At 35.6% G+C, this 15,400-nt stretch overlaps 1 protein-coding gene and 1 non-coding gene across 2 annotated transcripts; both read left to right on the top strand.

Moving 5' to 3' along the window:
• Positions 1 to 4,432: 4,432 nt before the first annotated feature.
• On the top strand, positions 4,433 to 4,536 carry LOC138878829 (U6 spliceosomal RNA). The gene has a single exon (XR_011402603.1). It is a non-coding gene; the product is annotated as a U6 spliceosomal RNA (small nuclear RNA).
• A 3,630-nt stretch (positions 4,537 to 8,166) lies between these two features.
• LOC138878746 (uncharacterized) lies at positions 8,167 to 9,337 on the top strand. Its single transcript, XM_070158436.1, has 2 exons — positions 8,167 to 8,484; positions 8,573 to 9,337. The coding sequence occupies exons 1-2, from the start codon at positions 8,167 to 8,169 to the stop codon at positions 9,335 to 9,337; spliced, it is 1,083 nt and encodes a 360-aa protein (XP_070014537.1).
• The last annotated feature ends 6,063 nt before the right edge of the window (positions 9,338 to 15,400 follow it).

Below are 15,400 nucleotides of genomic sequence, written 5' to 3'. Positions count from 1 at the left end.
TGTCTATGCTTTAATTTTTTACATTTTTTTCTCTTAACTGCCTATCAAAGCAGCAAGTGATAGTATATTTTTTGCTTGTATTTGTTTATTTTTAATATATTTTCCTTTTGTTTCAGCATTGATTGTAGACTATCATTATGTAGTTGTACCCACATTGCAAACAACAACAATAAAAAATACGGCGCACTCCAAAACAAGTTGGAGTCGACTGTATGATTTTTTTACTAAGTATATGCCAATATTATGCAAAATATATATTTTTAAAAAGGTACTATAAGTTCTCTATATCTCCTGAGATTCATATAGCAAACATTTGAATAAAGACTCTAGAGTCTAGATTATCAACTCCTCTGTTTATTGTTTCATTCAATTGCAATTCTTCCTCTGTTTTTGTGTTCTATTTATGTTTTAGATTTTAGAATTTGGTTTAGGAGAACAAAGGCGGCTCAACACAGTCCGGGGCCTAAAGCCAAATTGTAATTAGGGGCCTTAAGTTCCTCTAAAAAAATTATATATATTTTATTTAAAGGCTATTTTTCTAGCTTTTTGAGTTGCAAAGTTATTAATAATCTTTTTATAATCTGTTTCCTCTAACAATTCTTTTACAATTGATAAAATGACTAATCCATTTAATCTCTCTTGAGACATAGTTGATCTTAGGTAAGATTTTATCAATTTTAATTTTGAAAAACTTCTTTCCGCAGAGGCAATTGTTACATGAACTGTTAACATTATTCTATAAGCAATATAGGCATTTGGAAAAGAATCAAGTCTTTTTATCTGATTGAGTATGTCGACTAGAGTATTATCTTCTACTTATACTATTTCCCTCAATACTTTTAATTCAGAAAATAAGTCTAGACCGTCAATATCAGAGTGACTATTATGTCTTAAAGACATTTCAAGGTTAAGGCAACATTTTTTCAAATTCTCATCATCTAAATACGTTCATACGCTTCGAATTGTTCAAATCTATTTTGAAGCGAAAGAATGGCTTGGTCTACTATATACAAAAAGTAATCTATTCTAAAAGATTCTTCAAGAGACTTTGTGGTTTCATTATCAACATTCTCATCAAATTATTTTTTTCTATATATTATATGTTTTTTTACGAAATTCAGGTTCTATATTCATCCCAGATGCAATCCTTAGCAGAAATCATAGTAGTTGTGAACTCTTCTTCTCTATATCTTTGAAAATAAGAAATAAGGCCTCTTAGTTGATCTATGGCTACATCAATATGCATATATTTTGATTACAAACTTTTATTAACTGAACTAACAACAAACAATATATCATACCAAATAGTCATACCCAATAAAAACACAAAATTTTGAAGCTCGTATGTCGCTAAACAATTAGCTTCACTTTTAGTTTTTGGATCCTCACTAGCTTCTACTAATTTCAATAAAGCATCTCTTATTTGTGAAGTTTGAAATCTTATCGCTTTAATACTTTCAATACGACTTTCCCAACGTGTTTGTGACAATGATTTAAGAGTTAGGCTGAGTATACTATCTTCAAAAACTTTCTATCGCTTAGTAGAAGAAGAAAAAAGTGAATATATACAGTGTACCACTCAAAGAATGATATAGCTTTTGTACAAGAATTAGCCATATCACAAAGTACCAAATTTAAATTGTGACAATCACATGGTGTATAGAATGATCTAGGATTTATATCGAGAAATCTTTTTTGCACACCTTGGTGTTTACCCTTCATATTGGATCTGTTATCATATCCTTGTCCTCTTAAATTATCAATATCAAGTCCAATATTTTCTATCTCATTTATAATAACTTCAAAAAGACCTTTTCCACTTGTATCATCCACTTTTAAAAATTCTAAAAATTCAGTAATTTTTATTGGAGTTGTTGAAATAGCAACACTCCGCAATATAACAGACATCTGTTCTTGATGACTTATATCTGGAGTGCAGTCAAGTATGATTGAGAAATAATTTGTTTCTTTGATTTTTTGAATAATTTTATTTCTAATTTCACTTGCTAAAAAATTTATCAATTCATTCTGTATATTATGTCCAAGGTAATGATTATGAATTTCATCATGCTTAATTCTTCGAACATGTTCTTGTATGATTGGATCAAATTCTGCAATCATTTCAATTAGACTTAAAAAATTTCCATTATTTTCTTGGTATATCTTTTCATTTTTCCCCCTAAATGCCAAATTATTTTTTCCAAGCATTTTTATCACAACAATTATTCTTGTCAATACATTTTTCCAGTGCTCTCTATCTCTACTAATTTTTCTTGAACATCTTTATCTATTGTTTTATTTTTGGGCAATCTCATTTCTAAATCAATCCATTCACTCATATTAATAATATGCTCATTCGTAGTTTCATGAGCTTTGAGTTTAGTACTAAGATTTCTCCAATCTCTTGTTCCTTCATTAGCTAGTTTACTGCTACAAGCACTAGAAGTTGTAGTAAATAACTTGCAACAAAAACAAAATACTTTATCCAAGTCTTTAGAATAAACTAACCACCTCCTTTCATGTCTTTCCCCGTTTGCTAACTTTTGGATATAATGTGTAGCAGAAAAATGTCTTAGGAATTTATCCTTGGGAAAATCTATTTCTGTAATTCTAATCGATCCTTTTTCTACTAATAGATCTCTCAACTTTGTATCTACATTAGTCCATTGACTAGGATCATATATGTTTATAGGAGTGCAAGTATTCAATTCATTTAAAAGTTCTTGATTTTTTTGAGGATCTATGTCAGATTTCTCACTAGCTTCTTCTTTTTCTTGGATTTTATTATCATCTAACTCAACTAGATTAGTAACTTATTCATTCAAAGAACATTCTCCCATATTTTCTAGTTTAGAATTTTTATTACTTGATAAAAATTTATCAAGTGCTCCTTTTTGGGATTGTATTAAAGTTTCAATTCTTTTTTTTTTTGAAGTTTTGTATAACCGGAATCATATTTTCTAGTAGACATATTTATACTCTAGTAAATAACAAAAACTACAGTATATCTATGAAGTAAAAATATAAAAAATGACAGAATTTAGATTTAAAAAAATAGCAAAAGGTTAGAACAATAGAACCTGATTCAATTGATAAGTTGACCCCCAAATAACTTTTTAATGCTTTTGTGCTTGAAAACCTAGAAAAAAAATATATACAATTTTGTATATTCAGTCCTCTTCAATCGAAAAATATACAATTTTATATATACAATACTCTTCGACCAGCTCTTGCCATCAAAGTAGATTTCTAAACGGAATTAAAATTTTAACTATAAACTATAATAAGCAGCATAAAAATTTTATTGTGAAAATATGAGTCTTATGAGATTACGGTCATATCATATTGTAAAAAAATTTGTACTTACCAACTTTGTATTTTATTCCATAAAGAATGATCACAAGATTCTTGTACTTCTTTTGACAGGAAGGAATAAGAAACTAAGAATTATCATAAAGCTTTTTAAAAATTAACATAGAAAAGAATTAAAGAAGAAGATAGATGCGGCTTAAGAAGGCAAGGTAGGGTATAAACTTTGTAGTTGTGGATAAAGATAAAGAAACAAAAAGGAAGTCATTCCTAAAAAGGCAAAAACACTAAAAGCAACCATTCATATTCCTGACATCCAGTAATGGTAAAAGTAAAGTTGTTTTCCTTTTCCACAGCAAAATTATAGTTTTTCCCATTAAATGCTTAAATTTTTTAAAAGGAAAATAAATATATAAACCTAAAAATACTAAAAAGTGGGGCCTTCAAATTCAGGGGGCCTAAAGCCCTTGCCTTACGAGCCTTGGGCTTCAGCCCCCTCTGTAGGAGAGTAACATGTTTCTTTTATGCTGTGAGGGTGGGGTGTACTTTGTGGCTAGACATATGGGAAGGAGAATTTTGATCAAATATGTAATACAGTCAAATCTCTCTATAACAACCTCGTTTGTTCCGAATTTTTTTGGATGTTATAGTGAAGTGCTGTTATAGAGAACATATATTATAACATAACACGAAAATTGGTTCCGAAAAATATTAACTTTTATAGTGAAGTGTTGTTATATAGGGATACTATTATAGAGAGGTGTGACTGCAGTATATGTTTCTTTGCTTGCTTTTTTCTAGCTTTGTGAACTTTCTTGTGTTTTATGTGATAAAAAATTACGTATGTAATTCAAGAACAATAAAAATAAAAACAGATATTAATTGTATGAACATCAAAATTGAAAATATTAACAATTAAGTGAAATATTTTATTGTTTAAGCTCCCTCAATGCTTTGGTGTGCCACTAAGGGAGGCAAAGTACTCATTTAAAACATAGTTTCAAGGCTTAAGCGCACCTCAAGTGAATCATTGGAATGACACTGCAAATAAACAATAGGAGTATATAATACTCGCTTCTTAAATTATCAAATCCTCGAACTTCAAGAATCAAGTCTGCAAATCTATCCCTTTACGGACATCGATAAAAAATTGGAACGACACTGAGAAGATTAGTATGCACCCGCTCAATAATAAAACACATAAATTGAAAAATGATCCAAATTTAAAATTTAAAAAGTCTACAGGCTTGTGAGGAAACTTCAGATAAACTCAAACATTAAAATCCTGTATATTATGTCTCAGAACAAAACATCAGACCTCTTTGGACAAACTATATAAGTACAGTCAAACCTCTCTATAACAGCATCCTTATATAATAACACATTACTATAAAAGCCAAGTTTTTTCGGAATCAAGTTTCATTTTCTGTTATAATATATGGTTTCTATAACAGCAATTCGCTATAACATCCACAGATATCTGGAACAAACGAGGCTGTTAAAGAGAGGTTTGACTGTATTTATAAGATAACCAAAGGGCAGGGACAAAACAATCTTAATATATGGATACAAACATGTTGTGTTCTCAAAATACTAACTTGAACATACAGCTCTATTTTCTCAAATAGTACCACATCTCTTTCAATGGTGAATGATCCCAAAACCAGAAGCAGTAAATAGTAACAACATCAATGGGCGCGAACGTGCTTTTTCCATAAAGCCAAACGAATTGTCGAGTTTTTCTGGATATTATAGCTGGCTAAATTCCTGGAATCTTGTAAAACTTTTCCCTCAAAATCTAGACTCTGAATATGTATAGGTATTCCAGCCATGTCGAGAATCTTCAACTTCAGGGCACTCACCAGGTCCGTTGGGAGCGCGTCCAGGGTCATACTTCCACCATTCGACTTAATGAATACTTGAATAAATGGAGACATCAACACGAACTTGGATCTTTGTTCAACTGTAACAGCCCAACCCGCTAGTGATATTGTCCGCTCTGGGCCTAGGCCCTCACGGATTTAAAATGTGTCACTAGGGTCTAAGGCGTGTTAACTTATATACCCATGCTCCGCCTAATCGGGATTTGCCTAAACTCAGTTGAACTCTGATTTGACCCACCATCGGCAAGGCTGACACAAGAGTGGCTCTGATACCATCTATAGCAGCCCAGCCCACTAGTGATATTGTCCGCTCTAGGCCTAAGCCTTCACGGGTTTAAAACGCGTCACTAGGGTCTAAGACTTGTTAACTTATATACCCAACATCCCTCTTGTGTTTTGCCGATGTGAGACTCTGTCTATAGTCTAGGGTATTACATCAACATTAAACGACAATAGCATCTTTGAATCCTCGAGTTTCTTACCTTCGTACAACAAAGTACAAACGTCAAGTGAGTAGCCAAGTTGTCTCTCGAGCAGAGTTTTAAGATCATTAACTGTGTGCCATACCTTGACTTCTGTTTAACGAAAAAATGAGATTTCGGTCAAAGCTTTAATTTAGAAGAACTCGGGTTACTGATAATCAAAAGTATATATGAAAGAAAGTAATTTGGCTAGCAATATAATCAGAAGAAAAACAAGTAAATCGGTATATTCAGATAATATTTTGTGTGTCTTACAATTGACCCACTCTCCACCTCTTATAGCTATTTTGGGGATATGCGTTTTGCCTTTGTCATAATAAGGCCATTATGGACAATTAAAGACATTAAATACTACGTTACATAATCATTGCATTTGATACAGATTCTCTAACGTTTTTAGTATTTAAGGCTCAATAAATACTGTATCTATACTCCCATGTAGTGTCAGATTCATTCCCCTTAATTCTTGGACTTAAATAAGTACGAGCTCTGAGTCTTTTACATAACCGCTCGTGCCTCTTCCTTTGCCTCTGCTCGTATCTGTTGCAACTCGTGCCTCTTTGCCAGTTGTAACTCTTTGACAAGTTTATGTGTCATGTCATGTCATCTTTACACCACTTTAATATGTAAACTCAATTTTTCCTAATACAGATAGTCCCCCCACTTGCCATTTATTCATCGATTGAATATTTGGGAAGTGGATTTCATTAAAAATGAGGATTTTTGTCACCATTAGTGCTATGACAGAATCGATGCTTTAATTATCACTTCCATTTAATACTCTTCACACGTGTCATCTTTTCATTAGTTCTGCAGTTTTGCAGCTCTTTTAAGGCTTTTTCACGGCTTCACTATTCACGAAGCGTCAGTTATCATTATTATGGTCATTCCATCATTGTATCTTTTCCTTTGGCGGTTGCTTATCAGTATAAATATAACTTCCTTCTTTGTCTTTACCACATCAAGTTTTCTGAACATCCAATTTTCTCAAATCTCTTTTTGCTTCTTCATCGTATCATCATGTCTTCACTAAACCTTAACCCTAGAAGGGTCCCCATAGTTGATAACTTCCCTGATTTCCCCAGTAGAAGCAGAAGAGGAGGTAGGCTTCATAATTTAGGATCTTCATCCTTGCGTGATTCTTCCCTTCCTTCGCCTAGTTCTGGCTATTCTTCTAGAAGTAGAGGTTCTCTTTCACACAGATCTTCTTCTAGAGGTAAGGAATCTTCTGAACCTCTTCATGAACCTCTAGTAGAGGAGATAGTTCCCGTGGAACTATCTTTCTATAACGACAGAGAATCTCTTAGAAATGAAGTATCTTCTTTAGATCATGCCTATATCTATCCCACTAAAATTACTGAAGGTTTTTTTTCTTTAGTTCATAGAGATTGCACTGGAATCATGATTTCCTATCATTATTCCCAATCTGAATCAAAGAATTACCTCCTACTTAACCGGATTTTCATTTGTCTATACGTACCCTTTCACTTTAGGATTCAAACCTGCTATTGATCCTGTTATTCTCGAGTTCTACCATTTTTTTGATGTTTGCTTAGGTCAAATTGGCCCAATAATATGGAGGGCTGTTGCATGTTTGAGGCATTTGATCAACACAGCCAGTGTGCTTTTTACTTTCGCGCATCTGATTCACCTTTACTCCCCTAGACTTTTTCGCAATGGTGTTTTTACACTAGTAGCTAGGAGCAAAAGAGTTCTAGTTAGCCCTGAAGATGACAAAGACCGTGACTGGTATGCTAGGTTTGTTGCTGCCCCCACTATTGGTTTAGTGGGTGATGAGAACATTCCCTTACCTGAGAAGTGGAATTTTGCACGTGAGTCTTCTAACTTTCTCGTACCTTTTTCTTAAATTTTGTTGATTTTTCTAATTTTGCCTTTCTTTTTCAGCAACCGTGAGAGTTATAGAAGATGTTCCCAATTTCCGTGATTGGGTAGACAAGCTATTGAAGATTGCCCCAATGGATGGTAGATCTTGGAAGACCATTTCCCAACGATTTGGTTGGAAAGTAAAAACTCATGGTAAAAGCTTTTATCTTACATATATTTTTTATTTCTCTGAACTAATTTCAATCCTTCTTTCTATCAGGATTTTCTATTCGAGGAGTTACTGCCGAGGCGGTCATGGCTTCTTGTATCTCTTTGGAAAGGGCCCAAGAAATAATCTTGGGTTCTTCATCGAAAAGAAAAGCCGTTAATGACCAAGGCTCTGAAGAAGAGGAAAACGGGGCTCTTTGATAACAAGGCCACGGGCACGAAGACACATCATTTCTTATGATGAAGAAGAAGCATCCCCCCGATGTTCTATTCCCCTTACCGAGTCTATTGAAGCCCCGATAGTGATTTTTGACGATGATGTTGCTCCCGCTGCTGCTCATGACTCTATTGAGCAGGTTTTTATCAGCGGGTTTGGTGGTGAAGTCTTAGGCCCAGTTTTGGATGAAGCACCTCTGGCTTCTTTTTCTACACCTGTATATATGACTCCTTCTTTGCCGATCTCGGCTGTTTCTGTTCCTCCCCAGACTGTCTTTACTATTTCCACTGTCCCTGCTTTCACTGTTCCTCCTTCAACAATTCCTCCCCCAATTATTCACCGTGCTGAAGTTGGCTTCTCAAGTAGGAGTGGTGCTATTAGGCAAGTGATCATTGAAGTCCCTGCTGAGGGCAATCTCTTAAGGAAATCGGGTCAAGCAAATGTATGGCTAAAGCCCTTAAGCGGACCAATTGAAAGAGCCAAGCTAGAGAGCCATAGGTCCTTGACTTTGATGAATGATATTGTGCACGCTTCTTTAAAGGTATTCCCCTTCTCTTTTTTCCTTTGCTGTTCTTTAAAATTTTCTTATCTTTGAGATTCTTATTTCCCTTCCTTTTCCTTTTTTATAGGCCAATCTTATCGGCACAGAGATGATGAAAAGGGTTGCCCTCTCAGAGCAATTAGTACGTGATTCTCAATTAGAGGCGTGCAATTGGAAGGAACAGTATGAAAGCCTTCAAATTGATGTGGAGCACTTAGAAGAAAGTAAGAGTACCTTAGAGCAGCAGGTACGGGCCTTGACTTCAAAGTTGGCAGTTGAAAAGGCTTCCTCAAGTCAAGCGGATAAAGAAAAGGCTCGTCTTGAAACCTCTTTCTCCGAGCAACTGTCCAAGGCAAGTGAAGAGATTAGAGAGTTGAAGGCTCTCTTCGGTGAGAAAGAGGCTTATGCTGGAGAGCTCGTGCAGAATTTGACTCAAGCACAAGAAGACCTCCGAGCTTCTTCTGATAAGGTTTGTGCCTTGGAAAGTTCCCATGCCTCTCTTCAAGCTTCTTACACTTCTGCCTTGGTTGAAAACGAGAAATTAAAGAATGAAATTGCTGAATGGGAAAGGAATTATGAAATCCTTGAGGATAAATCTGCCATTGAAGTGAATTTGACATTTTTGAATCGCCATGATACCCTAGTTGAAGCTAGCCAAAAGAGTTTTAACTTGGAATCTGAGTTAGCTAAAATTAATGAAACAATTAATATGGCTCAACAAACTCAAGAATTTCCTTCTCTCGTGGTCAAAGCTTCCGTGAATGTTGAAGTTGATACGGGTATCCCAACTCCTTCAAGCCCAGTTGAGCCCGCTGCTGTTGATGCACCTACTTCAGTTCCTACATCTTCTTAGTGATAAGTTTAAGTCATTTGAATTTCTTTGTGTTGCTTTTTTTTTTGGAAACATTGTGGTAAAACCCTTGGTCTCATTTAAGGGTTTGTTTTGGAAATTCAAGTCCCCAGACCTTTCATGGGGCAATTTGTATAAACAATTCGCAGTTTATGACTAAGTTCATACTTAGTCTTAAGCTTTTTAATATTAAGAAGTTTTCTCATTACTATCTTGAACTTCCATTTATTCTTGCGTTTATTTCTAAGGACTTATATAATAATTTGCATTTTTATTCTTTAAAAATGCTTCTATTAACTACATGAATATTTATATTAATCATGAATTTATAAAAGAGAGCCCTTTTATATTCGACACTTAATGAAGAAGACGTCTCAACTTCATAATGGTGTTAACATAAGATAAAAGAAATAGGAATACACATGTTTCTTTGAAATAACTTTGACAAGTTTTTATTTGAAATTTGTCTAGTTTTGAATAACACTTTACACGTATTTAAATTACATCTATAACTTTCTCGTAACTGTTTTTCTTGTAACAGATTTAAAAAAGAAAAGTAAATACGAGGTTTTTATCTCTAACCCGTTTCAGTACATAGCCTTTACCCTAACTATGGTAAAGTTTTTCTTTGGCCTTAGCTCGTGACTTTGCTTTGTACTTCATTCAATGAGTAAACTTTTTAGGGCTTGATCTTCTTTGCCTTCCTTATACACATGTCCGTGTATATTATGTAGCCCCCAAGTGTTTGAGCGTTGAAGTATGAAGCCTCGAGCACTTGATTGTTCCTCTCATTTGGTCTTTTCCCTGTAAAGAAAAAACATACGGGACTCGGAGGTACGATTATAGATGAAAACTGCTTAACCCGTTTGAATTTCTATCAGAATAATTGTAACCCTAGGCCAGGAAGTTTAATTTATTCCACGTGCCTTGCAGGTCGTGACTCATCATTTAGTACGGGTTAGCGTTTTGCCTATCATCTAAAATCGTTAGTAAAATTTTAACAATTCAAAAATTAAATTTTAAAATATAGATACATGACCGTGGGTATTCTTCAGAAATAATATCTCTTTAGATGAACAACATTCCAATGTGACGGAAGTATCTTGCCATCCATTGTTTCCAGCTCGTATGCTCCTTTACCTGCAATATCATGAATTCTATAGGGTCCTTCCCATGTTGGACTTAATTTCCCCGAGTTAACTGCCTTCGTAGATTGAAAAACCTTTTTGAGCACGAAGTCCCCAATTTTGAAGAATCTGAGGCGTGCTTTTCGGTTGTAGTATCGTTCTATGACCTGCATCTATGCTGCCATATTTATTAGTGCAACTTCTTTTCTTCCTTCAAGTAAATCAAGATTTACATGCATTTCCTTGTCACTAGATTCTTCTATCGCCTGTGTGAATCGTGTACTCGGTTCTCCTATCTCAACTGGAATTAAAGCTTCAGCTCCATAAACCAATGAAAATGATGTTTCTCATGTACTTGTTTTTGCTGTTGTGTGATATGCCCATAAAACACCAGGTAACACTTCTGGCCAATTACCTTTGGATCCTCTAAACGTTTCTTTAAATTGTTGATAATGACTTTGTTTGTTGACTCAGTTTGCCCATTACCCACCGGATGATAAGGTGTGGATGTAACCTTTTGATTTGCCAACTTTGAAAGAACTCTGTGATTTGAGCGTTTATAAACTGAGGGCCATTATCACACATGATTTCCTTTGGCACACCGAATCGGCATATGATATTCCGCTAAATAAAATCTCTAATTTCTTTTTCTCGCACCTGTTTAAATGCTTCTACATCCACCCATTTAGTAAAATAATCAGTGAGTATGAGCAAAATATTTATCTGACCTTTTAGTTGTAGTAGTGGACCCACGATATCCATCCCCCACTTCATAAATGGCCACGGTGCAATGGTCGGATGTAGTAACTCCGCAGACCTATGCATATTATTACCGTACCTTTGGAATTTATCACATTTAGCCACGAAACTTTCCGCTTCTTCTTCCATTTTGGACCAATAATAACCTGCCCTAATTAAGGTTCTTACCAATGACCTACCTCATGCGTGATTCCCACAATGCCCCTCGTGTATTTCTCTCATTATATATTCTATCCGAGAAGGTCCGAGGCATCTTGCTAAGGGACCACCGAACATTTTCCGGTAAAAATTGCCTTGCTTTAAGCAATACCGAGCAGCCTTTTTTCGAAGCGTATGAGTTTTTTTCTTATCTTCTGGGACGGTACCATACTGCAAAAAAACAACAATCTCGTTCCTCCAATCCCAAGTTAAGTTATTAAAATTTACCTCATTTTTATCGAGGTCGAGAACTGAATGAAACAAATGAATAACTGAAGCATTTTCATTGCTTGCCACGTCCGCCGCAGATGCAAGATTAGCTAGGGCGTCGGCTTCAACATTTTCATCCTTTGGTATTAGTGTTACTTTCCAGGTTTGAAATTGCTTTATCAAATTCCGTACCTTCGCTAAGTACTGCTGCATCCTTGCTTCCCTGACCGTATAAGTCCCCAACATTTGATTAACTACGAGATATGAATCGCTTTTGATTATAATCTGATTTATGCCGAGTTCTTGTGCCAGTTCTAAACCTGCAATCACAGCTTCATACTCTGCCTCATTGTTAGTTATAAAATAACATTTTATGGCTTGTCGAATGGTTTCACCCGTAGGTGGTACCAAAACAATCCCCAAACCAGCACCCTTTACGTTAGATGAACCATCAGTAAACAAGGTTCAAGTTCCTGGGTTAGCTCCATTGAACACCTGCAACTCTTTTTTTGCTTCTAATTGCATCCTTTGGCTAAAATCAGCGACAAAATCAGCTAACACTTGAGATTTTATAGCAGTTCTAGGTTGGTAGGTGATATCATATTCATTTAATTCTATGACCCACTTAGCTAACCTACCTGACAATTCATGTTTATGTAATATATTGCATAACAGATAAGCATTTACTACAACAATAGGATGACATTGAAAATAAGGCCTTAATTTTCTAGATGCCATAATTAATGCAAGTGCAAGCTTTTTCAACTGAGGGTACCGTATTTCCGCATCTAACAAAGAGTTGCTAACATAATAGATCAAAGATTGTTTACCTTGGTCCTCACGGACTAAAACAACACTTACCGCTACTTCTGAAACAACAAGGTATATGAGTAGTCTTTCCCCAGCCTTTGGCTTTGCAAGCAATGGTGGATTTGATAAATATGTCTTCAAATTTTTGAGTGCCTACTGACATTCCTCATTCCATTCAAAGTGATCTTGCTTTTTAAGAGCTGAAAAGAATTTAAAACACTTTTCTGATGATTTAGAAATGAATCTTCACAAGGCTGCAATTCTTCCTGTCAACCTCTGCACTTCTTTTTTGCTTGAAAGCATATCAGGAATTTCTTCAATGGCCTTAATCTGTGCGAGATTCACTTCAATACCACGGTTAGAAACAAGAAAACCCAAAAACTTACCTGACGCGACACTAAATGCACATTTCTCCGGATTTAATTTCATATTAAATTTGCGTAAAATCTGAAATGTGTCAGACAAGTGTGATATATGATCTTTCGAATGTTGAGTTTTAACGAGCATATCGTCTATATAAACCTCCATGTTTTTTCCCAAATGTTCTTGAAACATTTTAGTAACCAGCCTTTGACATGTTGCACCAACATTTTTGAGACCAAAAGGCATTACTTTATAACAATAAGTTCCCCTATTTGTTATGAATGAAGTTTTTTCCTCATCTACCGGATCCATTTTGATCTAATTGTACCCTGAATATGCATCTAAAAAACATAATAGTTCATGCCCTGCAGTAGCATCAATTAGCTGATCTATATGTGGTAGTGGAAAAGAATCTTTAGGACAAGCTTTATTAAGGTCTGTGTAATCCACACAAACTCGCCACTTACCATTCTTTTTTGGAACTACGACAGTATTGGCTAACCAATTAGGATACTTTACCTCGTGGATGGATCCAATCTTTAGCAATTTTTGAACCTCTTCTTAAATCACCTGATTCTTGAAAGTTCCTTGCTTTCTTTTCTTTTGTTTGACAGGAGGGTACGTTGGGTGTTCATTCAATTTGTGAGTCATTACCTCCGGCGGTATTCCTGTCATATCAGAGTGAGACCAAGCAAAATAGTCCATGTTAGTTTTCAAAAATTCAATTAACTTACCTCTCATGCCTTGGCATAGATTAGCCCCTACGTAGACTTTCTTATCAGTCCATTGTTCAAATAACATCACAGCCTCCAGTTCTTCAATTGTTGTTTTGATATTTTCGTTTTCTTCTGGTTCTTGAATGGTATCAGGACTTGAATCCACATCTGTCCGCCCTTGTTCAGTTGAGGTTTGTGCTGTGGTGCCCTCAACTATCTTCTGTGATTGCTATTTTTCTTCTTTTTTCGTACTTGAATCTACTACAGAATTGATGCTCCTGGATGTAAGTTGATCCCCGCGGATTTGATATATTCCCCATGATGATGGAAATTTAATAACTTGATGCAAAGTTGAAGGAACGACATCCATTTCATGGATCCATGGTCTCCCAAGGATCATATTGTAAGCCATCTCCATATCTACTACTTGAAACTTTGTATCTTTGACAACTCCTTCTGCGAATGTAGTGAATGTTACCTTTCCTTTCGTCACAACACTAGAATTGTCAAATCCAGATAAAGTATGTGCCTTTGGTATTAATTTATCCTCAGCTTGCATCTCACGTAATACTCTTAGCAAAATAATGTTCACGAAACTACCTGGATCAATCAAAACTCATTTCACATTAGTATCATGTACAATTAAAGATATTACCAGGGCGTCGTTATGAGGAGATAATATGCCATCCGCATCAGTGTCATCAAATGTAATGTTGTCTTCCTCTAATACATGTCGCACCCGTTTCCCTTGGGTAATTGTGACTTTGGAAATTTTATTAGTTGCAATGTACGTTACGCCATTGATGTCTTCACCCCCGCTCATAACGTTGACGGTCCTTTTTGGAGAAGGTGGTTTAGGGGGTTCTTGCCTATTCTTCATGTAAGCTTGCTTATATTTCTCACTGAATAACTCGGTGATATACCCTTGTTTTAATAAATGATCAACTTCTCTTTGTAAAAATCTACAATCTGCTATTTTATGCCCATGATCATTATGAAACTCACACCAATAATCAGGGTTGCGCTTGTTTGGATTCGATCTCATCTATTTTGGCCACCGTATCTTGTCACCCATGCTTCTCAAAACAGCTACGATCTCGAAAGTGCTCACATTGAAATTGTAACCGCCAAATCTCGCCTTCAAATTTCTATCATCATCTCGTGACTCATGGGTGTTTCGGTCATTCCTAAATCTTGATGAAGAGCCTAACTCTCTATTCCTTGATCTGTGATCATACCTTTGATTGTCCTGTTTTGACCATGAATTTTTTCCCACAGGTCCCATGTATGGCTCGTACTTGTTTTTACCGGAACTTTTTTCGGTTTTTGCCCGTCTCGAACTTACTTTTTTTTTTGGAATCGTGGAACAATATCTTCTTCTATCCTTAGCTTCGTGATATACCTGTCACACCTCCTTTTTGCGCGCCCGCCCCGAAGGGTTAAATGCGCGAGGGAGTTTTTCCAATTTAAGTGACAATATTCGAAATGGGATTATTTATTTAATTCAGAGTCGCCACTTGGGAAAGGTTTGGTTTTTGGTGTCCCAAGTCACCGGTTTATCTTGAATCCCAAATCGAGGAAAAATATTCGACTTTTCCAAATGAAGTCTGCGAACCAGAAATTCTAAGTAAGGAATTCTGTTGACCCGAGGGAAGGTGTTAGGCACCCTCGAATCCCGTGGTTCTAGCACGGTCGCTTAAATTATTATAATGGCTAAATATCTGATTTAAATACATGTTGTGACTTATGTGCTTTTATTAAGTTTAAACCGCTTTTATTATTATCATTTATTTTTATAGAATTGCAACGTCGTGAAAATGCATCTCGAACCACGTCACAATCAATGCACCCGTGGTCGTCGACACATTTTGACTCCGTTGAGA

The sequence above is a fragment of the Nicotiana sylvestris genome, chromosome 9, assembly GCF_000393655.2.
Source record: "Nicotiana sylvestris chromosome 9, ASM39365v2, whole genome shotgun sequence".
Lineage (NCBI taxonomy): Eukaryota > Viridiplantae > Streptophyta > Magnoliopsida > Solanales > Solanaceae > Nicotiana > Nicotiana sylvestris.
Note: the sequence above shows the minus strand (reverse complement) of the source record. Positions and strands in the feature narration are given on the sequence as shown.